This window comes from Bipolaris victoriae, assembly GCF_000527765.1.
Source record: "Bipolaris victoriae FI3 unplaced genomic scaffold scaffold_7, whole genome shotgun sequence".
NCBI classification, from domain to species: domain Eukaryota; kingdom Fungi; phylum Ascomycota; class Dothideomycetes; order Pleosporales; family Pleosporaceae; genus Bipolaris; species Bipolaris victoriae.
The window spans coordinates 372,706-399,577 of record NW_014575385.1 but is presented as its reverse complement, the minus strand read 5'-3'; the positions used below and the strand labels follow the sequence as shown (position 1 = coordinate 399,577).

Below are 26,872 nucleotides of genomic sequence, written 5' to 3'. Positions count from 1 at the left end.
AGTTTGAACCGATACTTAAGTAGTAGACTGCGGTATGGCTGTAGGCGAATAGGAATCAAGGGAAGAAAGGCCAAAGAGAAATTTAAGTCTAGCAGGCTGCTTGCGACAGATGTCAAAACGCGTGGTCCAAGCGACTAGCCGTACTCAGCTAAGCGTCAACGTTTACTGGGGGCCCTGTTTGGATTGTAGGTGCTTTGGAGTAAGTCGTGATTGGAGATGTGCTCGTGTTATCAGAGTGCGCGCAAGTACAGGGCTCTCTTTAAGGGTTTTGCCACACTAATGCCGGCCCGCTGCAGACGCACATGGCCTGATATGTCAGAAATCCCAAGAAAGTCAAAATGCTGCGCCGCGGTTCCAGTCCTTCGGCATCTTCGGCGTATTTTGTCAGTTGCGTCTTTGTCAGTTGCATCAGGTCTCGAACTATTGGCTACCCACACACGCCTGATCACGGGAGAGCGCGCGAGCGCGGGACAAACGTGCGCAAGCGTCTTGGAAACTCGCCATCGTCTCAAGTACATTGAATTTAAACTTTTCAGCCTCACTGCAGCCAACACTAGCATTGACCGTCGCAACCGACAAGACACGTTCAGCAGTCTTGCAGGGTACATCCATTCCATAACAGGCTCTAACTCTATGCCCTACATACTACAAAATACATGTGTCCGCGGACCTCTACCCAGCAATTCTCCACGCGCGCAATGGCAATGCCTGTATCCTCATCACCGCAGGCTTGATATACCCCCAGAATGTCAATACTCCAATCAGAATACATAGCATGTTCACAATGTAGTATCCATCCGTTGTGACGTTGCACACGCCTCCTCCTTCAATGCACCGATGCTTTTCGGCTTCAACGGCGCACGAGAAAGGCTGCGTGACGAGGGGTCCTTTCAGGCCAGCCTTGAGCCCACCAGCAGGCGGCATGCAAGTCGCCGAGGTGAACATGTCAACTGCCTTGAGAACAAAGTAGCGTGGAAATGTTCCACCAAGGTTCGAGACACTGCATTTCAAGTCAATTACAAATCCAAGTGGTGTGATGAGGCAAGCTGAACTTACGTGGCGAGAAGAGTCATATATGTGCCGCCGATCAATGGATCAGAGATCTTAGCGTGGAAGGCGCTGACAGCGACAAACATGACTGTGTTCATAAAAGTCGAGAGCACATGCTCCGCAATGACGAGTAGGAGGAATCCACTCGATGCACCTCCAGCTGGGAAAATCGACACGACAAACTGCGCAAACCCTGCAGCGACCAGGCGGCCAACAAATGACCAGCACCAAATGTGCATCGGAGGGTACGTCTGGCACCATTTGCCAATGTAGTAGCCCAGGAAAACTTCAACGGGAAAGTCCACCAGGATGACAAGTGACAACTGCTCCTGCTTTAGGCCTTTGTCCAAGAGCTTCAGACTCGTGACAGCATCGTTCGCCTGGAATCCAATCTTTGCAATGAGGTGAATGATGATGAAGCTTTGGATGTTCTTCAACTTGAGGATACCCCACATGGTGCGGTAGACCTCTCCAATGCCGTCGCCGTTCCTGTCACGGTCTTCGCGCTTCATGACTGCCAATCCGAAAGTGACAATCAGATAGGCCCAGCCCCAGAAGCTAAGGTAGCCATCCAGCTCCATGATGCCCGTTTCTGCGGGAGTGCTGCGAAACCACCTGTTCGCAAAATCCTTCGAGTTGAAGGCCAGAAATACAGTGTACGAGAGGAATTGACCTGCGGTTAGGCCGACGGTTTGCGCAGTAGAGGCGTATGCGAGATTCTCCTTTGAGAGAAGAGTAAGTGCCCAGCCTGGTATTGTCAGTCTTGCCACTTTAAGTCTAGAAGTGTTACCCACCATCTACAGCAATGTCTTGGGTGGCGCACAGGAACACAAGCGCGAACCACCACCATGTGAAGGTCCAAACCCCGCTGTCTGTCTCGCCAGCCTCTTTCATCATGCGGTTGATGTTCTTGCCCAGCCAAATCATAGAAAACCCAGAGATTGTCTGAATTGGCAGAATCCAGCTCTTGCGACGGCCAACAGTAGGCGACCAGACTGCGTCCACGATTGGACTCCAAAGAAGTTTCAATGAGTATGGATACGCGGCAAGCGAAAAGACACCAATCGCGGCGTAGGAGACACTGTGCTTCAAGAGGAACGGTACGGAGCCATGCGCCAGACCCATGGGTATACCCTGGAGAAAGTACAGCAGAACCAGCAATAAGAAGTTGCTCTGGTCTTTCTTTGAGAGTTCAAAAAAGCCCTTGGATGGTCCTTCGTCCTCCTGTCCTAGCTTAGGTACTTCGTCATCGAGCGAGAAGTTGGGATTGCCCATCAGCGACGCAGCTTGACTTGAGGGCGAAGTGCTATCGAAAGAAGCATGCTTGCGCCGATGTTCCAATATTGCGCCGTTCATGGTCGCGGTCGTGTTCGCATCTCCGTTCTTCTTTTCCTTGAGCGAGTCGGTCGAGCCCTGTTCTCGGAGTACAGAGCCACGATTCTTGGATCGCGAGCCTCGTTTGCTCATTTGTGTGTGTTGCTGGCCCGATTGAAATTGAAGAGGGGGAACAGCGGGAATCTCGGAGTAGGTGTTGGTGATACAAGTCGTATGTGGGCAGGTGGGTGATGTCAGGGATCAGCGACTAGGGGTTTGGGGCGAAGGAAAGAGAAGATGAAATCCTTGAAAAGTGTTACTGGGTAGAGAGCGACTAGCAAACAAAAAGAGCGAGGGATTTATGGACAGCAGCACTAATAGATGCAGATGCAACAATGATCGCCACGGAACCGAGGTGCGTCTGACGCTTCAACCGTGTCCTCAATGAGAGTTTAAGAACGGCGGTGCAGCACTAGGCGAGCCGGGGGTTCATGCCACTTGACCCCTACCAACGCCACACCTACTCACGTGCCAACGCGCCGAACCTGTCGACGCGCGTGGAACAGCGTCGCATCACTTACACATACGGTGTATACTGTATATCCAGCGTTAATACACAAAACCCAAAATGGAGACAGTCGAACAGCTTGACGACGAAATTGGTGACCTTCACACTCGCCTAGCGACACTACAAGCCCAGCGCGCGAACCTGTCGTCAGTCCTGTTGTCGCAACCCCACCTCGCAGCACGTCTTCAGAACAGAGATGAACGCAGCAAATCTTCCGACAAGGCCCAGCAAACCATCACGCAACAATCAAAGCGCAATCTTGAAAACGTATATCGTGCATGCGCTGGCGTAACTGCCTACAGAGTCAAAGATCCGGATCCGCATGCAGCCAATGACGGGAACATCCTCGGCGTTAGCATTGATGTTTCTGTCGCCGAGAAATTCATTGACACGTACCATGTTCTGCTGAGCGTCCGAGACAAGGGAGACAAGAAACTTCTGAGCATCCACAAGCACACCATTCCTCCATGCATACCACTCCAACAGTTAGCTGCCAAATGGTTACCAGGAAGCGGGAAAGATGAGGAACATGATCCAGAGCAGGACTTGGTACGCTTCGGACGTCTACTGCGGAAAGAGCTTGTGAGCTGGAACATGCGAGCTGATGCTGTAAGAAAGTTGAGGAAAGAGACAGGGCTCATGAAGCAAAGACGGGACAGTGAGGACTTGGCAACTGCATCAACCAGCAATGTCCTGAACGCATTTGTGAGCGATGATGATGCCAGTTCTGATATTGAGGCATCTGAAGACGGGGATGGAGCCGCACATATTCTGGACATTGAGGCCGATGCTGCGGTCAGACAGATCACCATCACATGGTCCGACAGGCGGACAGTGGCTATGAGCATCACCAAAGATGGCTGGATCGAAAAAGCGGTGTGTAGAAAAAGAGACGGTACTCGAGATGCAGTGCTGGGCAAGAAAGCCATAGGACCTATCGGTAGCCTGATGCAAAGGCTGATGGCTTAGGCAGAGCAAAAGTGGCCTAAGAGCTGCACAACATCGGGTACAGTAGGCGAAATTACGCGAAAACCGAATCATTCTGAAGTCAGGTGTGTAGGGAGTCAGGTGTCCTCGTAATACCCCACAGACAGTTCTATAGTGTCCTTCGACAGGACACGTCTCTTATCAGTTGTCCAGTCGATACCGTGATGCCTACTTCAGCAGCATCCACCATAACACACGCCGTCTCGACTGGTCGATGCAGACAGATGAAGGAGACAACAGAGTAGAGATAACAGAGTGGAGCAGAATATTATCGCGATGCAACATAACCGACCATGTGCGATATCAGTGAGCGAGAGACATACAGAATGAAATACACCAAAGCTCGATATAAAGCCTAAGCAAGCAGTATACATTCACGATAGCGAGATAAGGTTGGGCATCAATCATTGGAAGAACATGTTTGACTCAGCCGACAAGTCACATGGTTGGCATTACAACACAGATAATACTAGAGACTGTAGGCTAAGGGAGTAGTTACTGCGATGTAACACAACGGTTACTACAGTAGGAAAGGAGTAACGGGGTAGAATGGAAGCCGAGCGTGCACGGGCCGAGGGTTACACAAGTCGTCACGTACTACTGTCTCTCTTGTTCGCACACCCGTCTCTCTTCACTCTCCGCTATCCATCTGTTCATAGGATGCAACGGCACGAGCCGCAACAAACTGCCAAGGTCTCCGTATGCCTCGCAAGACTCAGCAAAACCTCGTCAAGGCCAAGCTTCCTCAGCGCGTGCCGTGGAGCGTGGCATTCCTTCCGCTGCAAGCACCTCAAAAAACAGCATCGCGTGCCTCTATCCTCCTTGAGTGGGCGGCTCACTTGACGCGCTAATAGAGCTTGGAGTGTGGAGAGTTGTGAACTTGCTGCATCTCGGCCGGAATTCCTTCTACTTCGGTCTCTCGTCTCTCGCCCTGCATCGCGGCTAAATGTGGCTAACCGTCCGCCCTAACGGTCAAACCACCTGCTCCTCTCCGCGATACGCTTGGATCATCTTCATCGGCCTTCATGCTATCCCCGTCGAGCGCAAGCGTCGCTTCGCAGTATCAGTGCCCGGCGGGCGCGATCAGATGATCTGACGGCTTGACATATCCACGCGCGCGGGAGATGCGCTCATGTGGGTCCCCATCTCCACCTTCTTCAGCCCTGGTCAAAATACCCTGTCTGGCACCAAGTTGGACTATTCCTGTTACTGTGCTTGTGGCGCGCGTTCTCATCTATCCATCCTGGCTCCTACAGCATCCACCCTCACGAAGCAAGCCAGTGGAAGCTTCGCAACGTCTTATCATCTCACATGACTTTCAACTGGAGGGTCATACTTGAGCGTGCCGATGGCAAGGGTTCACCACACCGCCAATAGGGACCGTGAGGCAGCCCCTACAGAGCAAGCGAGTAGCAGCCAGTTGGATGCCGTTGTTGAACTTGGTGCTGTGTCGTATCTCGACGTTGCACACCGCCACAGCACCGAAGCCGTGAGGATTGTAGGAGGTTTCACGTACGCACCATGCAGAAAATCCATCATCGGGAAGTTGCCGCCTTTGGGCTCTTGGAACCCCGTGGATCTTCCAGTAACTCCTTCAAGAAAGGCGCCGCTAGCTTCCCATAATGTCACTGCTAGTGCAGTGGATGGGAGACTTGTACACTAAGAAGATTTGCCGACATTTTCAAAACAACGAAGAGCAAAATTATCTTCTATCAACTGAGAATAGAGAACCATTGGCGGCTATATCGTATCTGCGAGCTATCTTAAGTGCAGGATCGTTCGGCGCTTAATATCTCGCTCCGAGGACAAGGTACCTGCACTCATCTGTCTCCAGACTGTACCCGTTTGTACCTGATCCGTCGTTCTCCCTATGCTCTGGGCCATCGGATATGTTCTTAGGATTGGGACTAATGCATCCTGCGAAATACCCACGCGCGAACATTAGCTTCACGACCCTGCCGATGCAATGCCGTCGGCGCGTGGACGAGGATATGTAACCCATCTATCCTGAAGTCTACTATCTCTGCACCATCTTCTTCCACTTCGTCACTGTCACATTCCTTTTAGAGAGATTGTGTAGTATCCTCTGACCAATCTCTAGTTCCTTGCAGGGTCGACTGACCTTCTTCGTTCCTTATCGCATTTACTAAACGGTAGTGTCCTTTTGCCCGCCAGTCGATATCTTTCCTTCTTGTATAAGTTCCGAGGGTTGAACGCCTTTTTTGAAACACTTCGACAAGGCCTCCCATCCCTCCACTTTTCCTTGAACTGCGGTCCTGAACCGAAGCCACATCCGTACCTGCACTAGCCTCCGCCACAGCCACGTAACACGGCGTAGCGCGCCACTAGCGACATCACAATGCGCGTCACCAACATGGTTCTGGGAATGACATCCCTATTCCACTCCCTCACGTCTGTTCAAGCCAGCCCAGTTCCACAGGCTGAGCAGAACGTCATGAACTCTGCAACGTCGGGCTACAAGAATGTTGCTTACTTTGTCAATTGGGTACGTTGTCCCTAGCATAATAGCGGAGGATTTACATACTGATGAACCCCGCAGGCTATCTATGGCCGCAACTACAACCCACAGGATCTTCCAGCTGAAGAGTTAACCCATGTCCTGTATGCATTTGCTGATGTTCGGGACACGGGTGAGGTCTTTTTGACCGACTCTTGGTCCGACACCGACAAGCACTACCCAAATGATTCTTGGAATGATGTTGGAAACAATGTCTACGGATGCGTGAAGCAGCTGTTCCTCCAGAAGAAGCGCAACCGCAAGCTTAAGGTACTTTTGTCTATTGGAGGATGGACCTATTCATCTCATTTCGTGACACCTGCATCGACTGCGCAGGGACGAGCAAAGTTTGCGAGCAGCGCTGTTGCCCTCTTGGCAAATATGGGTTTCGATGGCCTTGATATTGATTGGGAGTACCCAGCAAACGATTCCCAAGCAAATGACATGGTTCTCCTCCTACAGGAGACGCGCCGGGCATTGACAGCCTACTCGAACGAAAATGCTAACGGCCAACATCTTCTTCTAACAATCGCATCTCCTGCAGGCCCCACGCACTACAACGTTATGAAGCTCGGCCAGATGGACCAGTACCTTGACTTCTGGAACCTGGTATGTGTATGATTATCTCAAAGAGAAGCAACGTAGCTGACATGATTAGATGGCCTATGACTATGCCGGATCGTGGGACACTACCTCTGGACACCTCGCTAACTGGGCACCATCCGTTAGCAACTCAAACAGCACCCCATTCAGTACCACTAAAGCTATCAATGACTACGTCGCTGCCGGCGTCCCAGCTTCCAAGATTATTCTCGGAATGCCACTGTACGGCCGCTCATTTGCCAACACCGACGGCCCAGGCAAGCCCTACCAGGGTGTGGGACAGGGCACCTGGGAAACAGGCGTCTACGACTACAAGGTCCTGCCACAGGCCGGCGCTCAAATCTACACTGACGACCAAATCACAGCTAGCTGGAGCTATGATTCCAACTCTAAGCTCATGATTAGTTATGACACACCTGAGATTATTGCCAAGAAAACCCAGCTTATCCGTGACAACGGACTTGGTGGCGGCATGTGGTGGGAGAGCTCGAGTGATAAGAAGGGTGACGATAGTTTGGTATCTACGGTATGTCCTTCTTTTTTCTCTTTTTTCTCCAAGACTCTAGTACTGACTTTGAGGGCAGTTTGTTAAGGGCATTGGAGGTATTGGTGCCTTGGATCAATCGACCAACTTGCTCAGCTACCCTACGAGCAAGTATGATAACCTGAAGGCCGGGTTCCCGAACAACTAAGGGCGGGTTTGATCGTGGGCTTTCTTTGCCCCGATCTTAGCGCAGGCGCGATGAGCGGTGTCCTCCTCCACGAATGATAACTGGGGAGTGAGTTGAACCCGCATGGTGGTTCGGTCAATCGTTACATGTTTCCTTTCTCCTGCACATTCGTTCTTGATTAGCGTTTTTGGATTGTACACGATGGGGGGGCATATGGTGCTTGGATTGTATATGAGGGGAGTTACATGGTGCTTAGACTGGGTGTCTGGGTTACTGGGGTTTCTCTAGATGGGGAACGGGGGGCGGGTACATAACATTGGACATGCTGGATGCATGATTGTTTATCTTCACATTAGCCCAGCGGCTACGTACATATATGAATTAACGACACTTTTCTCCTTGATACACTGATTAGTGCATACGAATACATCTTGTGTCTTCGGTCGTTTCCTGACTAAGATCTCACACTGCCTTAGAAGAACATAGTACAAATCATAAAAAAGTTGCAGCATCGAGTTGAAGCGATCCTGACTTCATGGATATCTCCCCCAAAAATACCTAAATCTACAAAAAAAAATACAAACTACCCTTTTTTTTCATACAAAAAATTACAGTTCCTTGCCAGCTTCCTCAGCCGTATTCAAGTCGGCGACTTTGGTCTCAGCCGACGCACCCAATCTCCGCTTCTTGAGCACATTCTCGATAAACGCCTCACCAGCCTTGTAACTTGAGCGGACCAGGGGACCAGAGGCGCAGTAGAGGAAGCCCATGTCGAGGGCGCGTTGGCGCCAGAGTTCGAATTTGTCGGGGGTTACGTATTCGTGGACAGCGAGGTGGCGCTTAGTGGGACGCATGTATTGGCCGAAGGTGACAACGTCGACGCCGTTTACGCGCAGTTCTAAATCAGGCATGTTAGTTCGTGTGGCTCTTTCTTTTTTGGTTGGGTTGGTTGGTGGGAGTTTGCGTTACATACCTCGTAGGGCGTGCCAGACGTCCTCGTCTGTTTCCCCAAGACCCAACATCATACTTGTCTTTGTGATGAGTTCGGGCTGGGCCTCCTTTGCTGACCGTAGCACATCGAGACTCTGCCTGAACTTTGCTCTTCGGTCGCGGACAAAAGGTGTTAGGCGCTCCGTGGTTTCAATGTTGTGCGCAAAGACGTCCACCCCGCTTCTCGCAACGACCTTGGCCATTTCCAGGTTGCCGCCGTAGTCTCCGCCTAGTAGCTCGACGAGCTGCGTGGGGTTCTTTTGCTTGATCTTCATGATGGTCTCGGCGATGTGGTGGGCACCCGAGTCTGCGAGATCATCGCGGTCGACGACAGTGATGACAACGTAGCCCAGACCCCACCTCCGCAGTGCTTCGGCTGTGTTCTCAGGCTCGTGGGGATCCAGTGGTGGTGGTGCCTTGGATGTCTTTACGGCGCAAAAGCGACATCCGCGCGTGCATGTGTCGCCCATGAGCATAATGGTTGCCGTTGCCGCACTCTTTGAGCTGCCGCCCCAGCAGTCGGAAATGTTTGGACATCTTGCCTCCTCACACACTGTGGCTAGGTTGAGGCCTCGCAGGTCCTTTTTGATTTGCTTGTAGTTTTGGTTGGCGTTGGAGGGGATTGGTGTTCGCAGCCACTCGGGTAGTCGTGTGATTGTCTTTTTGCGCCCCTCTGGGCCGACTTGGACGGTTTTGATCTCGTATGCTTCGGCGGGGGAGAGGGGCGCATTGGGGTTTACAAAGTCGCCGAATGAAGGACCGGCATTCAGAGTATCGCTAAATGAGGTCGCGGGCCGGGAGCGTTTTGAGGGAGTTTCTGAGGCTGGTGGTTGTGGCGCATCGGAGGTTGTGGCGAAGGATCTCAGCGGTGCTGTTGAGCGTGGGACTGCTTTTAATGCTGCGAGACAGCGTGTGCGTGGTATTGAGGCGGCCATTGTATCGTTTTATTATATCTTATGTGGGGGAGAGGAAAGGAAAGGGAAAGGAACGTAAGAGCGAGAATGTTGGGCAAAAAGTTATCGTAGTCAGAGCCTTGAATACCCGGACCGCATGCAGTTGCAGAGTCCGGGTGCCAAGCAGCTCGAGGCATGCAACAGCAGCCCACACAGCGGCCACATCCCTGCACCTGCACTCCCGCCCGGTCAAGCCCATCTTTACATACAACGTCGCCAATTCACCACGACTACCCGACTATACGCCCACGCCGCCATAATCACCCTGCACTCGCCCCTCCTTTCCACCACGTCAATTGCTGGGCGACGCTCGGCCACATAATACATCTCCCCCCGTCGCAGAGGCCACGTTAAAGGCGGAGGAAGAGCGGGACAGGCTTATACATCTACGCCCACGAAAGCTAGCACGCGGTGCTGCACACAACCACCATGGACAAGAAGCACGAGGATGCGGGCGGCGTGGCGCAAATCGACAAGACATCTGTGTTCCAAGAAGGTAGGGCCGTCTGCAATCGCATGCACAAGCATTGGCGAAGTGTTGCGCAGTACAGGCTGACGTTGCACTCCAGCACGAGTATTCAACCAGAGCCCCATCTCGCCCAGGAAATGTAGAGTAATCCTGACCAAGCTGGCCCTTCTGCTCTTCACCGGAGAGAGCTGGGGCCGGCAAGAAGCCACAACCCTCTTCTTTGGCATCTCCAAGCTGTTCCAGAACAAAGATGCCTCGCTCCGCCAGATGGTCTACCTCGTCATCAAGGAGCTCGCTGGCTCCGCCGACGATGTCATCATGGTTACCTCGTCGATTATGAAGGATACCTCCGTCGGCAGCGACGTCGTCTACCGCCCAAATGCCATCCGCGCCCTCTGCCGTGTCATTGACGCTTCCACTGTCCAGGCCATTGAGCGTCTGGTCAAGACGTGCATTGTCGACAAAAACCCTTCCGTAGCCTCGGCTGCTCTCGTCTCCTCATATCACCTTCTCCCGGTCGCAAAGGATGTAGTCAGGAGGTGGCAGTCTGAGGCCGCAGAGGCTGCCTCTGGAAGCAAATCGGGCGGTGGCTTCTTGGGTGGATTTGGAGGAAGCTCGCATACCGCTCTCCAGGCCAGCACAAACTACATGACACAGTACCACGCCATTGGCCTGCTATACCAGATGCGCTCTGGCGACAGGATGAGCCTGGTCAAGATGGTGCAGCAGTACTCGGCTGCTGGTGTTGTCAAGAGCCCTGCTGCTACCGTCCTACTTGTAAGACTGGCAGCTAAGCTGGCTGATGAGGACCCAAATCTCCGAAAGGTGCGACACTCTCCATGTAATACAATGAGCCTGCTGACCATATCATTAGCCCATGATGCAGCTCCTCGACGGCTGGCTGCGACACAAGTCCGAGATGGTCAACTTCGAAGCTGCAAAGGCCATTTGCGACATGCGCGATGTTACCGACGCCGAGCTCGTCCAGGCCGTTCACGTTCTCCAGCTCTTCCTCACATCGCCACGCGCGGTTACCAAGTTTGCTGCTCTCCGCATTCTGTCACAAATGGCTTCCTTCAAGCCTGACGCCGTCCGGTCGTGCAACCAAGATATTGAGTCGCTCATCACCAACTCGAACCGTAGCATCGCGACTTTTGCCATCACAACGCTCCTCAAGACGGGCAACGAATCGTCGGTAGATAGGCTGATGAAGCAAATCACAGGCTTCATGGCTGAGATTACAGACGAGTTCAAGGTGACCATTGTCGAGGCTGTCCGAACTTTGGCTTTGAAGTTCAAGTCCAAGCAGTCTGGATTCCTTGCTTTCCTTAGCGGCATCCTGCGTGACGAAGGCGGTTACGAGTTCAAGAGAGCAGTTGTAGAGGCAATCATGGACCTTATTCGATTCGTTCCAGAAGCCAAGGAGGATGCGCTTGCGACTCTCTGCGAGTTCATCGAGGACTGCGAGTTCACCAAGCTTGCCGTGCGGATTCTGTTTGTTCTCGGACGCGAAGGCCCCTCGACACCTCACCCTACCAAGTACATCCGCTATATCTACAACCGTGTTGTTTTGGAGAATGCTATTGTCAGAGCTGCTGCAACTTCTGCTCTCGCCAAGTTTGGTGTTGGTCAGAAGGACCCTGAGATCAAGAAGTCGGTCCACGTTCTGCTCACTCGCTGCCTTGACGATGTTGATGACGAGGTCCGAGATCGTGCTGCATTGAACCTCCGGTTGATGGACCAGGAGGATGACGACATGGCCATCAGCTTTATTCGCAACGATTCCATGTTCTCACTGCCAGTTCTCGAGCACCAGCTGGCCATGTACGTTAGCTCAGATTCCCGCGACACCTTTGAGACTGCATTCGACATCACCAAGATCCCCACTGTCTCGCGCGAGCAAGCAGATGCCGCAGATCTTACCAAGAAGACCGAAGGCGCTACCCCAACACTCAAGGCACCCAGCGCTGCGAAGCAACCTTCAAAAGCGGGAGCAGACGCTGCCGCGAACGCTGCCAACAATGCGCAAAAGTACGCTGCCGAGCTGCAGAAGATTCCCGAACTTGCGGCTCATGGAGGCGTGCTCAAGTCAAGCGATGTTGTCGAGCTCACCGAATCAGAGACCGAATACGTCGTTACGGCCATCAAGCACATCTTCAAGGACCATGTTGTCATCCAGTACGACATCAAGAACACCCTCGAAGACACAGTCTTGTTGGATGTCGAGATGGTTGTTACCCCCGAAGACGACGGCGATGTTCAACTAGAGGAGGAGTTTGTCATCCCGGCACCAAAGCTTTCCACAAACGAGCCAGGTACTGTTTACGTGTCGTTCAAGCGCCTCGAGACCGAGTCGCAATTCATTGCGGCAAGCTTCACCAACGTACTCAAGTTCACAAGCAAGGAGATCGACCCAAGCACAAACGAGCCAGAAGAGGGCGATGGCTACCCAGACGAATACTCGGTCGAAGATCTTTACCTCACTGGCGCTGATTACGTTGTACCTGCGTATGCTGGCAGCTTCGACAATGTATGGGAGCAGTCGAACAATGACACAGCAACCGAGACTCTGCAGCTTGGCAACATGAAGAGCATAGCAGGTATGTTTTTTGTGAATTCTCAATATGTCACTTTACTAACAAAGAGCAGATGCTACCGAACAACTCACCAAGACGCTGTCCCTCCAGCCATTGGAAGGCACCGACGTCGCCCTCTCAACATCAACACATACGCTCAAGCTGTACGGCAAGACCATCACAGGTGGTAAGGTTGCAGCCATGGTACGAATGGCGTTTAGTGCAAAGACTGGTGTGACGATGAAGATTGATGTAAGAAGTGAGGAGGAGGGCGTTGCAGCTCTGGTTGTGGGTAGTGTAGCGTGAGCTATTGCTCTGTGAGTGTTTTAGTTTCGCGTATTGAAAGCGTAAAAGGTCAATTGGGGCTATTTAGTAGACGTTTTTGGTTTGCATAACAGATGATTATGAAACAGATGACTCTTTCAAACATATTTCCTGGAAGGTCGTGTGCTGTGATTTAACTCTTGATTGTTTGCGTGAAGTGTGAATGAGCGCTATGTTTCGAGAAATCGAATCCCGCTGTTGACAATATCTCGTATCTGCTTCCACCTCTTTACAAGCGTCTCTCTTTGGCCCTCGACAACCCCTTCTTCAGCCTGTTCCGCGTCCTTGCTGAGATCAAGCCCCTCAACCTCCTCGATAATATCCACAATCTTGCGCGAGTATTTCGTCAGCACACCCGCCAAATACTCATTCAACCTTGCCTGATCCCTCGCCCCATCATCATCCCCACTAACAAACGCCGCATACCTCTTCGCATCCAGCACAAGCAGCCTCAGCACAGCCTGCGTCCGATAACACACCCTCTCCTCCTTTTCCTCGCCAAACAGCGTGTAATTAGCATAAAATCCATCTTCCTTTAGCGCAGCAACCTGATCTCCATCCAGCAGTGGCAGTAGCAGTGAATCAAGGGGAACGCCATCATGTCGATTCTTCTCTCGGAGAATAAATCCATATTCCGTGAGTAGGAAATCGCTCGTGTGCGGGCCGTACGTTACGAAGACTTCTTCGCCAGCGGTGTACGCGCGGTCGGCAGTTACTGTGTAACCGCTTGGTGACATCTGCGGGTCGCAGCCTGAATCGGAGTGATTGAAGTAGTCGGTAAAAGGGCACATGCAGTAGCAGTCGTCTGCGGTGAGTTTTGCGCGGCGTTTGGGGAGGAGCGGGGAGGCGTTGGGGAGGTCTGGGTAGGACCAGTAGAAGGTTCTGGTGTTGACGATGAGCCAGGTGTAGGTGTAGGTTTCCTTCGTAATACCTGGATTGTGCGGTGCGATGCTAGTCCAGTCTCTCTCGAGGTTTTGGAGCTGTTTGGTTAGGAGGGTGCGGGCTGCGGGCGGCAGAAGGGATTGTAAAGGAAGGGGGTAGTAGAGTGGCATCGTGGACTTGAAATCTGAGGATGTGGGCCATACGTTGTGCCAGAGGGTGTAGTCGTGATCTTTGCGGCCGGTGTACCAAAGAGCGAGGGCTAGGGCGAGTTTGCCGTGCACGGTGATGGTGTCTGGGAGTTTGAGACTGTGGATGCTGGGGAGGGCGACATGGACTAGAGATTTGTTGGAGACGTGGACTAGCTTGTCTCCTTTCTTGATGATTTAGCATCACTTTGGCTTGATTTCAAAAAGAGGACTGACTTTGATGTCTTGAGCGGCTACGATGCCCATTCCTCGGCCGACGAAGCGGGCTGGAGCAATGCCATTGATTTCAACACCGTTGGTCTTTGCCCATGAGATGAAATCGGTGTGATTGGTGCCGGGATCGAGAGCTGCCGCCATGATTGTCTGAAGATATATTGTTTTGTTGATTTTGACACCGGTTTTCCCGGAAAGAATGGGTCTGGTATCAATATCCCCAGTTACTTCAGTCACTGAAGTACTTTCTTTATTTGCCTTGGAAAAAAGTTACGGCGCCTTATCTCTCTGAGGTTGACGAGCTAAATTGAAGAGAGATTACTCGAACGAATGCTCTAGTAATTGATGAATGCTATTTTAAGCCACTCCAGGCGAAAAGGAAATGTTTGTTGTAGAAGTGTTTTCAAGCACCGATGAGTCGCAAAGAAGTCATAAATAGCGTGATTGATGTGGCTGGTGCCTGTGGCGCACCCTATCGATAAGACCCTACATCATGTCATACCTCTGCTACATTCAAAGCTCCAAAGACAATAGCCATTGCCAACATATTGGCGACGTCCCAATGGCTCGACATGTACGAATAAAGCAGCTACCGAAGCTGACCGCGCGATCAATTCCCCAAGCCCCATCCCAACATGTCCAATCTCTCCGCACCTTCTCCGTCCTCAACCGCCCTCCACCAAACTACAAGGGCCACATCCCATTGACACGCCTCGAGCGCCTCAGTCTTGTCCTCGGCTCCGGAATCGGGAGTTTTCTCGATCCACGACGAGGAGGTACTTATTCCTAATTCACACGTCTCATCTCAACTACTTACAAACAATCCTCAGATCTCATCGCCTCCTTCGGCGAAGTAACCGCCCAACCCTACTTCATCTACAAACTCCGCGATCGCATGCTCCTACACCCCACCGGCCGCCGCATCCTACGCGATCGACCACGCCTAACTTCCACATCGCTCGATATACCGCGGCTAAGAAAGCTACCGCAGAATACACTGGGGTATGCGTATGCCGCGTGGCTGGACCGTGAGGGCGTCTCACCTGATACACGGGCGCCGGTGCAATACATTGACGACGAGGAATGCGCGTACGTCATGCAGCGGTACCGCGAGTGCCACGATTTCTACCACGCGCTTGTAGGTCTCCCTGTCTTCCGCGAGGGCGAAGTAGCACTTAAAGCGTTTGAATTCGCGAATACGGGGCTGCCGATGACGGGGCTCGCAGTGTTTAGTGCGTTTACGCTGAAGAAAGCAGAGTGGCGCCGCTTCTGGGATGTGTATGGGCCGTGGGCGGCGAGGAATGGCGCGTTGAGTGGCGATGTGATTAATGTTTATTGGGAGGAGGAGCTTGAGACGGATATTGATGAGTTGAGGACAAGGCTCGGGATTGAGAAGCCGCCGGATTTGAGGGCTATGCGTAGGGCGGAGAGGGAGGCGCGGAAGAGGGAGAAGGAGGCGAAGGAGAAGATGGCTCGTGCTGTGTGAAGGTGAAATTCATGTATATCACTGTACCTATATTTTAGATAAAAGAGACGAATAGCCTTGGGGAGAAACACATTCAAGCAAGCGTGTTCAAGACACAATCATCTTTTGCCATCAAAACCAATCCAATATTGATCAATACTTCTAAACCTCAAGTCTAGTTTATATCATCCATCTTGCATGCGTCTAATCTACGCATCCATGACCCCCCTTCTCAAAAAAAAAGGGGGAGTCTCAAAGCTCGTAAAACAAAAAAGGTTCGTTAAAAGAGTCGTTAAAAAATGGACCCATCATCGCTCATATATTTCCAAAGTTGCCAAAAAAAACAGAAAAAAAGGAAGGGTCGCCGCTTTTACTTTTTTTTTCTTCTCTCAGTCCCTTTTCTTTACAACTGAGTCAAGAGACCTTCGCTCTCCAACAACAGGACAATCTGGTGGACTGCTGTCCTGACGTTGCTGACTGAGAGATCGACAGTAAGGTCGGGCTTGGAGGGGACCTCGTACGGGTCGTCGACACCAGTGAAGCCCTTGATTTCACCAGCGCGCGCCTTGGCATAGATACCGCGCTTGTCGTTCTTCTCGGCGTGCTCGAGAGGAGTGGCAACATGGATGAGGTAGAAAGAGCCGTACTTCTCGACTGTCTGGCGGGCCGCCTGTCTTGAAGCCTCAAAGGGAGCAATGGGGGCGACGATGGCAGCGGCGCCGGCCTTGGTGAGCTCGGAAGCTACGAAAGCGATGCGAGCAATGTTCTTGTCGCGGTCGGATCGGCTGAATCCGAGTTCGCTGGAGAGCTCGCTGCGGATGGTTTCACCGAGGAGGAGGGAGACGGAGCGGCCACCTTGTTGGTTGAGAGTTACGTTGAGGGCGCGGGCAATGGCGTCCTTGCCGGAGTTTTGGTAGCCTGTCAAGAAGACGGTGAAACCCTGTTGGCTACGGGGAGGGTGAGACTCGCGGAGCACACGGACAACCTCTGGGTAGGAGAACCACTCGGGAATCTCTTGACCGGTTCGGAGACGCTTGCGGAGTTCTGTATGTTCAGTCAGTCATTTGCGTTCCATACACAAAAGTCATAAGGACGTACCAGTTCCAGAGATGTCAAGAGTCTTGATACCCTGCTCAACCTCGTTCTTGGGCTTGTACTCATCCGAGTCAGGGAGGTAGGTCATCTGGAGGAAAGGAACAACCTCGATACCGAGCTCGTCCCTGTACTTCTCAACAGCGTCCTGGGCATCGTATGGGCCGTAGAAGTCAACACCCTTGGAGTTCTTGCCAGGGCCAGCGTGGTCACGACCAACAATGAAGTGAGTAGCACCGTGGTTCTTGCGGATGATGGCGTGCCAGATAGCCTCACGGGGACCAGCCATACGCATAGCAAGGGGCAGAAGAGCAAGCACAGCCATGCCGTTGGGGTAGCGGGGCATGAGCGCCTGGTAGACACGGACACGGGTGAAGTGGTCAATGTCACCAGGCTTGGTCAGACCAACGACAGGGTGAATGAGGACATTGGCCTGGCGGGCACGAGCAGCGCGGACAGTCAGCTCACGGTGAGCGCGGTGCATGGGATTCCTCGTCTGGAAAGCAACAACCTTGGACCATCCAAGCTTGTCAAAGTGCAGACGCAGCTCTGCAGGTGTGTAGCGGAGACCGACATAGTCGTAGTGCTCCAGGCGGTCGATGGCCTCGACCTTACCACCAACATAGTACTCCTTGACTGTCTCGTAGAGGTACTTGATGGCGGGGTGGGCTACGTCGTTGTCCTTGTCGAAAACCTCCCTGGCCTCCTTCTCCTTGTCTGGCTGGTATACATCGTCAACCGTGAGGATGGCGAGGTTGCGGTCGTCGCGGAAATCGCGGAGGGCAATGCGGGCGCCCTGCTTGAGGCCGACCTCATCGATGGTCTCCTTTGAAACATCGAGGCAGATGGGAATGGAGAAGAGGTTGCCGTCAGCGAGACGGTTGTTGGCCACGACGCCATCGTAGTCCTTCTGGTTCATGAAACCTGCATAGTGCTGTCAGGTACCGTTCCGTGCTGGTGGTGCAAACAGGGCAAACACGAGGGGCAATGCAACATTGCCCCTCGCATGTTGCCCCGCGAAACAATGACGACTTACCCTCCAATGGAGAAAAACCTCCGTTCAGGATGAGTTCCAAGTCGCAAAGTTGCCTCTCGGTCAGAACAACCGCGGGAAGCTTCTCAGCCTCGTCGAAAAGCTCCTTGCGCCTAGGCGCATCGCGCGCAATCAAGTCCTTGAGGACGCCGCCTGTAGTGAACGCGCCCGGTCAGCATCTATTGCAACTTTTTTTTGGTCCAGCAGGAAATTTGCGCAGCGACTAACCATGGGGTGTGTTTGCCATTTCCACAGGAGATGTGTGAAGGGGGGAAAAGGAATAATCCTGAAGCAGAAATTTGGCAGGATAGTTAAATGCGACAAGATCTGGAGTCGTTCCTGACTATGTCGAACCAAAGGGTTATTGATTATCTTGGGACTCTTGGGGGTCACTCAAAAGAACGATTTGCGCGACTGACGAGCAGAAACAGCGGCGACGGGGGGCACCATGAGCTTTTTATTCTACAAACCACGGCTACTTCAGGCTCTTCGCTCCCCGTTTGTTGACCTTGGCCTCTCTTGGAAATTCTCTGCTGCAGAGACTAGGCTTCAAAGCGGGTGTTTTGTATGGGTCGGCAGATTTTGGAACCGATTGCGCAATTTCGCGCGATGTATGAGCCTATCACACTGACTGTTCCCACTGCGTAAAGTAATGAGAGTGACGTGAGAGCGGAGCCAAAGAGGGCCCGCGTAGCTTCGGTCTCAACTTCGGGCATGTCGCTCTACGAGAATGACAGGCCGCGCGCACCTGGGGCGGAGGGTTACAGGGTCCACTGATATGCAGCATCCGTATTCCCCCCACGCTCTTTTTTCAAGCCACTTCCTTACTTGTGTCATAGTCAAACAGTAGCATGGTAGTAATCATAAATATAAACTCGTCTGATTCGTAAAAGAGCTCTGTCGGCTCCTACACCGGTCATATCTCGGCTCCAATTGCATGCAATCGGATCTGGATGCCGTAAAATCGGGGTGCTCCAGACTACCCCAGCTAAACCATACTATGCTAGGTATGCTAAACCCAGAAAACCCAAACGCCCATGCTAATGCAGATTTGTACAACAAACGAAAATACGAACGCTCTCGACCGGAACATTAGACTGCCAACGAGACTTGTTGCAGCTTGTTGGCAAGATCCTCGTTCTGTCGCTTCATCTCCTGCTCTTGAAGAAACTGAGCATACCGTGACTTGGGGTTGTGGATACCACACTCGGACTTGTTCTTGCCCTTCCACCTTCCTGATCGCTCATCCTCTCCAGCAGCAACGGGTTGTGTTGAGTGCCAGTCACCAACGCTCTTGTAACCCTTGTTGAGGAGCTCGTTGTAAGGCACGTCGTTTGCATCGACGTATTCCTTGACTTGAGCAAACGTCCAGTTGGCCAAGGGGTTGATCTTGATAAGTCCAGCCTCGTCAACCTCGACAATGTCCAGGTCGCCACGCTTTCCACCCTGGCTGCGGCGACGACCTGTCAAGACAGCCTTGACTTGAAGCTCAGAGTAGGCACGCTCCGCAGGCTCGACCTTGGCGACATAGTCATAGAGCTCATCGTTGGTCTCCCACAGTTTATCTCCGTGCTTGGCGGTAAAGTCGTTGACGTTGTCGCAACCAGCAGGCTTGTAAACATGGACCGGGGTTCCATATCGTCTTCGGACACGGTCAACCAAAGCGTATGTCTCATCGAAGTGGTAAAGAGTGTCCAAGAAAATCAGATCAATGTTGTGCTTCAGGGGTCCGTCGAGCTTTGAGAGCATGTCCACAGTGACTAAGCCAGTGAGACCAAAAGCAGTAGTCTGGAAAAGCCCAGGTAGAGATGTAATGCACCATCGGAGGATGTCTAGTCCAATGTTAGCCGGACGAACTTTGGACGAGATGAAAGACCGTCACTCACCCTGAGGCTCGAGCTTAGCCAGCTGGGCATTGATAAACTTCAAATGAGGTCTAGTGAAGAAGATCTCTTGCAGACCGTCCTGGCTCGACTCGGCTGAAGCATAACCAGACTCCTCACGGAATGTGGCGGGCTTGTACGTTTCGACATTGCTGAAGACTGGTGACGACATTTCGAAGACGACGTGTGGCGGGATTCTAACGATAGAGGCACGTGCAGAAAAGCCAGAAGTGGATAGTCTTTATGAATTGGTATCTAACAAAGGCTTCCCAAAAGAAAATCCTGTTACCAAGCGTCGCGTTCTGGATGTTGGAGGAAGGAAGACAAGCAGGGCTGGAGGATTATATTCAGCTCCGCCATCGGAAACCGCTTTGTAACCATCTCCGCAAAATGCCACAGCTGGGGGTGAAGACGTGCGATCACGCAATTCGCGCTAGCAGTGGTGGAGCAAAACTCTTCGTACCAGCCTTATGCAAGGCAGCCTCGCCAATCATCTGGGGGCAGTATTAGGAATCAGGGTCGGAGATGTCTATGCTCAGGCAGTTGGTAGGGTGTGCGTTGGTTGGAAATCAACCGATGTTGTGGGCTTTTGTCATCAACGTCATCCCATCGACGTTTGCCGAACAATACGACAAGTTGAGATCATGGCAATTGGTCTCGGTTGGCAGATCGGATCGAGTACAGATTCCATCGGATCATGACGACTGATAAGCTCTTGTTTCGTCTTGACTTTCTCTTTCATGTCTTGCCTTGGCGATGTTCGAATCGATACCCCGGTTCGTCGCGCAGGTTTCGGCCCATCGCGCCCGACGCCTCCCAGAAAAAAAAATCTTGCGACATGCACCCTGTTCCTGCGTGGATATATTAGCTAGGCTCCGATGTCGTGGGGTGCATAATACTATCGAGTATGTGGAAATTGTTTATACCTATAGTTGTCTCCACGCTTCGGCGTGGTCGAATATCCAGCACTCCCTGCATTAGGACTTATTAGGCGCTTCGCCCTGCTTTCTCGGCTTTACGCATTTGTGGGTTTTGTTATTGATTTACAAGATTCCCTCACATGATGAGAAGCACTGCGGTGTCGACTTGGTATACCAAGGCGTAGTGGTGTTGGTTGTGAGTGTGGCGGATGTCACAGTGGGGTCATGAAGAGAACTTGACGATAGCCGCTTCCGCACGCTAGTAACCCAACCGCAGCTAACCGAAGCTTCCAACGTTAAGTGACTTAAAAGATACTATCACGGAATTGTTCAACTAGGCACTATACTTTTGGAAATTGTCGGTATCTGAATACAATTAGGACGAAAATCAGAGTCACGTGCTTTGAGCAAGGTTTAGGAGAATAACTCTGGCAGCCATCCTAGCAAAGTCCCGGACATCAAATCGATACATACACATGATCCAACCTCTTTATTTGATACCCAATTCCGGCAGTTTGGGATGTGGCCAGCCATTCTTTTCCAAGAAAAATAATCTGATACTCTGTATGCCGAACAGATACAAACAATCAGGTCATGATCCGAACTCAACATCCTGATTCAACACCCATCTTCCCCATCCCCCCTCTCACACCCCACCCTCCCAAATCCTCCCCTCCCACAACTCCCTCGCATTCCCCCAAAACACACCCTCCCTCTCCCCCTCCCCCAACCACTCCACCCTCGCCAACCCCCCGATATTCTCCCCAACATCCCAAAACCCGATACCATACGGATAATCCGTACCAAACACCATCTGACTCACGGGCACCTGCATGCCCTCCGTCAACCCTTTAATCTGACTCGGCCACACGGGCCCAGCACTGTCGTACCAAAAGCGAGTCTTGTAGATTTGGCGGGAGGCGGAGGCGATGGCGGGGAAGCCGAGGAGGAAGCGGGAGGATATGTCTGGGAAGGCGCCTGCGCCGTGGGAGATGCGCCAGTGGAGGTGCGGGTGGGTGAGGATGGTGGAGGCGGCGGTGAGGCTGGAGATTGCGCGGGCGGTTTCGAAGTAGAATTCGCCGAGGCCGGAGCGGAGGGGTGCTATTTGGTGTTGACGGTTTTTGTTAGTTTAGTACTGGCTTGTTTGTCTGATTTTTTTTTCGTTGTGGGGGTGGAGAGGAAGGAAGGGATGGCTTACAGGGTCGAGAGTTTATCAAGCGTCCGTCGTCGAGTTTGATGATGGGTTCGGTGGGGTGGACGAAGATGACTTCTCTCCTTCCTTCTTCATCTGCTCTTTTCTGTAAAAAGGCCCATAGCGGGTTGAAGGTTGCATCGCCGGGGTACAGGCCCTCGTGGTTAGTAAGTACGCCGACGCCGATGGGCTCTTGTCCTTTCATTGAGAACATTCTTTTCAACTCTGTGATTGACTCTTGGACATATGGTAGTGGCATGATGGCCATCCAACTGAATCGCTCAGGGTATATCCTGCACAGTTCCGCAGTGAAACAGTTCAGTAGTCTAGCCAGCGCGAGCGTCTTCTTCTTCCTCGATTCTTCATCTGTCTCAGTCAAGAATGCATTTGCCTGGGGTGTGGAGACGCAAAGAACCGAGTGCACTATCTGATATTGATCCATAAACTTCAGGTGGTCTTGCACAGTCCAAGAGGGTGTCGCACGGCCTGCTGCATTCAACTCCAGTTCTCGGAACCAGTCTGGTATGGGACTAAAGACATATTTCCCATTTTAGTTCATCTTCTCCAGATCATTTACCGGTTTTAGAAGAGGACACAACTCACTGTGTATGCACATCAATCCTTTTCGCTCCTTGAAACCCAAACTGCTTAGTGTCGATTTGCTTCACAGCCAGTTCTGCAATACTGGCAATAGCTTCCTTGGCAAATGGAAGAACAGTCAAGTCAATCTCATCCTCATGAGCATCACGCTGAATCTTCACCCAAAGTTCATTTTGCCAAGACTGTGTATCATTGGAAGCATCTGGGTATGGTTGACCGAAAGGATACATTGCCAATGGGTTGTTCTGGAAGTTCTTAGCCAACAGGAACATCCAAACAGTAAAGCAATAAAAGAACCTCTTGTTCGTATTGGGGATAAGTAGTCGTTGCTCCGCAGGTTTGGATGGCTAATAAAAAGATCAGTATAGGTACGACGTAGAGTCTTCCCATTCTGTATATTAAAAAAATCCAACTTTACATTCGCAATGTCTCAATTTTTATACTAAGTTCGGTTGCTTTTTGACGTGTACTCACTAATCTAGGAGCGAATGGTGATCTTGTTTAAGTGTAGACGCGAGGTGCTGTTGCGGATGCGGGGAGCCGCACTAATAGCGAAACCAGTATGTGTCGGCGAGTAGTTTGTCCCATGTGTTGCACAGTAATGATCTTGACTACCCAAAACGTAGATACCAACACTGATTTCATCATATGATACTAGAAAGTCCCAGACTGGTACTAAGGTCCGACGTACAGTGCCTCCAAGTCCTTAGCAGACGCCGCCTAATGCTCGTCAGCTTGACCCAGTCCCCACCAACATACTCATTGGCTCTCAGTCTCAACTCGCTAACCTGAGCCTAAACAACTCCGCAGGTTCAGCTCATGTTACCAGAATTCTGATAGCGTTTCAGCCCGTACCAACTATTCCCCCTAATGCGCTCATTTCCGCCGTGTACGAAACTTTGGGGGTGTCGTCTCGCTGAATCACTACCAGCGATTAATCCCCACAGCTGCAATTACTAGCTCCTGCAACACCAAAACTAGCGCATCCTTTGTCTTCCGGTACAAACGATCTATTAAAAGGAACATGCGGGGTAAAGGCGCCACAAAGTCGAATACTACTTCCAAGGCTAGCTATGTAGCACCAACATGCTGGAAACTGCGCCGGGAGGCTCGTCCCGCGCTTGTGATGTCGATCTGGGTTGAAAGAAGTGGCCAATGGCACTGTAAGATTTAGAACCGCTCAAAGGAGCCATTGGAAAGTCTTGGGACATGCCAAGTTGCGTCCAGAAAGCCAATGCAAGGTTGTCTGAGCTGAACTGAAGCGTCAAAGGCTGCCCATCTACCACATCTTGACGCCCAGATTGACAAAGCCTTCCTGTAAGACCTTGCGGCCAGCAAGTTCGTTTGCGAATTCCAATTTACGCTGTAAGGCCCATTCATCATGATTGTTAAGAGCGAAGAGCATTCCAGCGATAAAAGTGTCTCCAGCACCAATCGTATCGACAACCTCAATGGACTCATCTTTCTGCGGTTGCCATGCCTTAGCATCCGCCCAAGGCTCGTCAGTTCCTTTTTTGACTGCCATGGCACCTCCGGAACCCCATGTGCAGCAAAGTATTGCACCATCCTGCTTGTCTGCGCGCTGTGCTTCAAGAAAGCTCCTCGCATCTCTGAATCCGTTCTTTTCTGCCCAAAGCTTCGAATAGAATACCACATCGGCGAGCTTTGCGACCTCTGCCATTTCTGTGCGCTCAGGCTTCTCGCACTCCACGCTTATTCTGAAGTGGGGGAAGTCTCTGCGCAGGAACTTGACACAGGAATGTGTAACCTCTGGAATTCGGCCCTCGAAATGAAACCAAGCTTTTTCCCAAACCTGCCCCGCATTCATTTTGGCAAATTCCTGAACTTTTTGACAGAATTCAGAGGCCTGCATCTCTTGAAGCTCGTTGATACTGACAATAGTTCTCGAGCGCTTTGCTTCACTTTGGATGATGTAGCTGGAGGCGGCTTCCTGGTGGTCTGTTCGGAATAAACTACACTCAGATATATTCACGCCTGGAAGAGATTCCAAGATGAATTGGGAGGCTGCAGATTGCTCGCTCGGAAGTACTGCTATCAGATGCAAGTTTGTCGAAATTGGCGGATTTGCAGGTGCTTTGTCGTGCTCTAGCAGTTGTGACAGCACCTCCAAACTATTTGCCGTGTTCCCACCTCTTCTTCGCGTGATGCTTTTAGCGCGCAACTTCTCATCTTCAATTGGAAAGTGCGGGACACTGCACTCTTGTTTCAGCCGACTGCTACTACAAACACGCCAAACCAAGAAGCTGATACTTACGTCAAGATAGTATCTATGTAGACAGCACCCACACAGACGATATGGTTCCCTTGGCTGGCAGACATGAAAGACAATGTTAGTGAGGTGGTAGGTTGATGGCACTATGTCCGGAGGAAATGCGATGTTTGATATGTGGAGCACAAGTGCAGTAGCACTGCATCAGGTGTAGCGCAATCGCATGTACATATGCGTTCGCGCGGTGTCACATGTTCTTTGTCACACCAAACGTATGGCGACGACACAGTGTTCTGCAAAGACAATGATATAATCATTCAATTAAACATTCTGAGAACAATCTCGGATTCTCTTTTTAAATCCTTTACCTCTGTGCCCCTCATATTCCAGTAATGAGTGAAGACGAAGCCCCCGGTGGTATCTCAAAAGTGCACACGCTCAAACGCCGTGTCCCAAAATATAACACAAGAAAATACTTTGACAAAGGTACTCGTTACTCAGTACGCGTTACCACCCCATCCCATGGACTTTCCCCTATTGTCATGGGCGTATGGATACTCATCATGTTCCATTACTGGACTGACGGTCTCCACCGGCACACCACCGTGCTGTGGTGGGCCGTACCATCCATGCTGCCCTGTAGGCGGATAAAAACCACCATGTCCAGCCTCTTCACCACCCAGGTTGTTAAAGGCTTGAGTGCGTGGCGTCATGGGTGACTTCATGCCGCCAATTGTGCCGGGAGTACGGGGTAATTGCTGCAGTTCCCACATGTGTTGCCATTGTTCTTCGGCTGTCATTTCGTTGTCGTAGGGTGAAGATTCCCACTTCTCCTTCTCGGCCTTCTTTTCCGCCTTCCTAACGGCATGTGCTTCTTTTTGAGCAGCGGTGGGGATTAGAGACCAGACAGACAGGATGATAAACACACAATAAATTGCTCTGATTTGCGTTAGATTTGCCATCTGTTTACAAGTGTAAGGATACGTACAGCATAATGATACTAACAGCAAAACTGCTCTTTGCTTGCATGCAGTAGCTTCTGATGTTCTTGTCTTCGACAATATCGCAGTTCTTTGTAATGTACCACGGTGGTCCGTTGTTCACGCGTTGTGGATCAATGGTGTCAGGAGCAGTTTGAACATGGATTCCGTATGCCCATAGACAGGCGAGGGCGATGTGGAGGGGAAGCGACAGGATCGGGTATAGAACTTTGAGGAGCCATAGGGTCACCTTGACAAGCCAGAAAAAGGTACACACAACGCCAATGACAAGATGATATTGTGTGTTGCTGGAATGTTGTTAGACGACGCTGGCGATGTAAAGATGGGTCCGAGCACTCACAAGCTGCTCCATACGAGAGGTGTCTCTACGGGCCGGTAGTTGGCATACGAGTAGAGAACGGTGCTGGGGTCCGAATTGAAACCTCTCTGTCCGCCCTCTTTCCACAGGATGGTGCGATATAGGTTGGGTGAGGCAATGCCGAAGAGCGCAAGGTTGGCGACGGTAAAGGGCAGCTCGAAGACCATGAGGAACCAGATGATTGATGGCAGTCGCCATGTTCGCGATATAAAAAAGCCCATGGCGGCGGGGTGGGGTTGGCGAACCAAGCAGGGCCCTGGGGACGGATGACGACGGGTGTGGGGGAGGATAAAGCTCGAATGCGCAGACGGGTATGGTGGTGCAATGGCGTCGCAACCGGGTGCTGGGGACGAGAGACTGCTAGGGCTCGTCTCTGGTGGTGGTACTTGGTGGACGGCGATGGTCGAGTCGCGAGCGCACAGTCAAGCCATCAGCATCAGCTCCCAGGTGTCCGGGGCGAGGAATGTTCTTAACAGGCGTCCAAGGCCCCATTCTAGCCGATGGCGGTAGTGAGCTGAGGGGCGAAAGAGCCATGGCAGGCGCTGAGTGGCACACGCATGCTGCGCGATCACACAGCTCGTAAAGTGTGATGGCGAATCAGGCGTGCAGGACGGCAGCGTCAGCGGGAGCTAGAGGGCGTGTCCCTTGCGCTAATCCCTGCCCTCACAACCACACAATGTGGGTTAATAGCGACGTTTTGGGCTCTGGCAATCTCACCCCAAGCGATAACAGGACGGATGAACTCGAGCACTTGACCGCGGGGTTGCACTGCAT

The 26,872-nt window shown here is 51.8% G+C and overlaps 14 protein-coding genes across 14 annotated transcripts; 5 read left to right on the top strand and 9 right to left on the bottom strand.

Annotated features, from left to right (window-relative positions):
- Nucleotides 1-672: 672 nt before the first annotated feature.
- On the bottom strand, nt 673-2,517 carry COCVIDRAFT_22870 (hypothetical protein; the record flags this gene model as incomplete). Its single annotated transcript, XM_014705608.1, has 3 exons — nt 673-1,000; nt 1,057-1,798; nt 1,845-2,517. 3 exons carry the CDS (start codon nt 2,515-2,517, stop codon nt 673-675), a joined length of 1,743 nt encoding a protein of 580 aa, XP_014561094.1.
- Nucleotides 2,518-2,992: 475 nt separating this feature from the next.
- Nucleotides 2,993-3,901, top strand: COCVIDRAFT_33929 (hypothetical protein; the record flags this gene model as incomplete). Its single annotated transcript, XM_014705736.1, has 1 exon — nt 2,993-3,901. The coding sequence occupies one exon, from the start codon at nt 2,993-2,995 to the stop codon at nt 3,899-3,901; it is 909 nt and encodes a 302-aa protein (XP_014561222.1).
- Nucleotides 3,902-4,572: 671 nt separating this feature from the next.
- Nucleotides 4,573-4,848, bottom strand: COCVIDRAFT_87266 (hypothetical protein; the record flags this gene model as incomplete). Its single annotated transcript, XM_014705735.1, has 1 exon — nt 4,573-4,848. A coding segment is annotated over one exon (276 nt), but the record flags the coding sequence as incomplete, so codon positions are not given.
- Nucleotides 4,849-5,043: 195 nt separating this feature from the next.
- On the top strand, nt 5,044-5,259 carry COCVIDRAFT_87211 (hypothetical protein; the record flags this gene model as incomplete). The annotated part of the gene is made up of 1 exon (XM_014705734.1): nt 5,044-5,259. One exon carries the CDS (start codon nt 5,044-5,046, stop codon nt 5,257-5,259), a length of 216 nt encoding a protein of 71 aa, XP_014561220.1.
- Nucleotides 5,260-6,374: 1,115 nt separating this feature from the next.
- On the top strand, nt 6,375-7,732 carry COCVIDRAFT_87491 (glycoside hydrolase family 18 protein; the record flags this gene model as incomplete). The annotated part of the gene is made up of 4 exons (XM_014705733.1): nt 6,375-6,425; nt 6,480-7,046; nt 7,096-7,566; nt 7,625-7,732. 4 exons carry the CDS (start codon nt 6,375-6,377, stop codon nt 7,730-7,732), a joined length of 1,197 nt encoding a protein of 398 aa, XP_014561219.1.
- Nucleotides 7,733-8,319: 587 nt separating this feature from the next.
- Nucleotides 8,320-9,636, bottom strand: COCVIDRAFT_22867 (hypothetical protein; the record flags this gene model as incomplete). The annotated part of the gene is made up of 2 exons (XM_014705607.1): nt 8,320-8,609; nt 8,685-9,636. The coding sequence occupies 2 exons, from the start codon at nt 9,634-9,636 to the stop codon at nt 8,320-8,322; spliced, it is 1,242 nt and encodes a 413-aa protein (XP_014561093.1).
- Nucleotides 9,637-10,083: 447 nt separating this feature from the next.
- COCVIDRAFT_87376 (hypothetical protein) lies at nt 10,084-13,005 on the top strand (the record flags this gene model as incomplete). The annotated part of the gene is made up of 4 exons (XM_014705732.1): nt 10,084-10,150; nt 10,224-10,948; nt 10,998-12,723; nt 12,770-13,005. The coding sequence occupies 4 exons, from the start codon at nt 10,084-10,086 to the stop codon at nt 13,003-13,005; spliced, it is 2,754 nt and encodes a 917-aa protein (XP_014561218.1).
- Nucleotides 13,006-13,193: 188 nt separating this feature from the next.
- On the bottom strand, nt 13,194-14,468 carry COCVIDRAFT_33924 (hypothetical protein; the record flags this gene model as incomplete). The annotated part of the gene is made up of 2 exons (XM_014705731.1): nt 13,194-14,279; nt 14,328-14,468. 2 exons carry the CDS (start codon nt 14,466-14,468, stop codon nt 13,194-13,196), a joined length of 1,227 nt encoding a protein of 408 aa, XP_014561217.1.
- Nucleotides 14,469-14,886: 418 nt separating this feature from the next.
- On the top strand, nt 14,887-15,810 carry COCVIDRAFT_87208 (hypothetical protein; the record flags this gene model as incomplete). Its single annotated transcript, XM_014705730.1, has 2 exons — nt 14,887-15,100; nt 15,155-15,810. 2 exons carry the CDS (start codon nt 14,887-14,889, stop codon nt 15,808-15,810), a joined length of 870 nt encoding a protein of 289 aa, XP_014561216.1.
- A 382-nt stretch (nt 15,811-16,192) lies between these two features.
- Nucleotides 16,193-18,161, bottom strand: COCVIDRAFT_33922 (hypothetical protein; the record flags this gene model as incomplete). The annotated part of the gene is made up of 4 exons (XM_014705729.1): nt 16,193-16,833; nt 16,888-17,805; nt 17,918-18,067; nt 18,143-18,161. 4 exons carry the CDS (start codon nt 18,159-18,161, stop codon nt 16,193-16,195), a joined length of 1,728 nt encoding a protein of 575 aa, XP_014561215.1.
- An 845-nt stretch (nt 18,162-19,006) lies between these two features.
- On the bottom strand, nt 19,007-19,969 carry COCVIDRAFT_33921 (hypothetical protein; the record flags this gene model as incomplete). The annotated part of the gene is made up of 2 exons (XM_014705728.1): nt 19,007-19,746; nt 19,801-19,969. The coding sequence occupies 2 exons, from the start codon at nt 19,967-19,969 to the stop codon at nt 19,007-19,009; spliced, it is 909 nt and encodes a 302-aa protein (XP_014561214.1).
- Nucleotides 19,970-21,363: 1,394 nt separating this feature from the next.
- Nucleotides 21,364-22,739, bottom strand: COCVIDRAFT_87462 (hypothetical protein; the record flags this gene model as incomplete). The annotated part of the gene is made up of 3 exons (XM_014705727.1): nt 21,364-21,818; nt 21,916-22,439; nt 22,513-22,739. 3 exons carry the CDS (start codon nt 22,737-22,739, stop codon nt 21,364-21,366), a joined length of 1,206 nt encoding a protein of 401 aa, XP_014561213.1.
- Nucleotides 22,740-23,788: 1,049 nt separating this feature from the next.
- On the bottom strand, nt 23,789-24,849 carry COCVIDRAFT_12290 (hypothetical protein; the record flags this gene model as incomplete). Its single annotated transcript, XM_014705588.1, has 2 exons — nt 23,789-24,722; nt 24,785-24,849. The coding sequence occupies 2 exons, from the start codon at nt 24,847-24,849 to the stop codon at nt 23,789-23,791; spliced, it is 999 nt and encodes a 332-aa protein (XP_014561074.1).
- Nucleotides 24,850-25,236: 387 nt separating this feature from the next.
- COCVIDRAFT_87400 (hypothetical protein) lies at nt 25,237-26,319 on the bottom strand (the record flags this gene model as incomplete). Its single annotated transcript, XM_014705726.1, has 3 exons — nt 25,237-25,678; nt 25,728-26,027; nt 26,081-26,319. 3 exons carry the CDS (start codon nt 26,317-26,319, stop codon nt 25,237-25,239), a joined length of 981 nt encoding a protein of 326 aa, XP_014561212.1.
- Between the last annotated feature and the right edge of the window lie 553 nt (nt 26,320-26,872).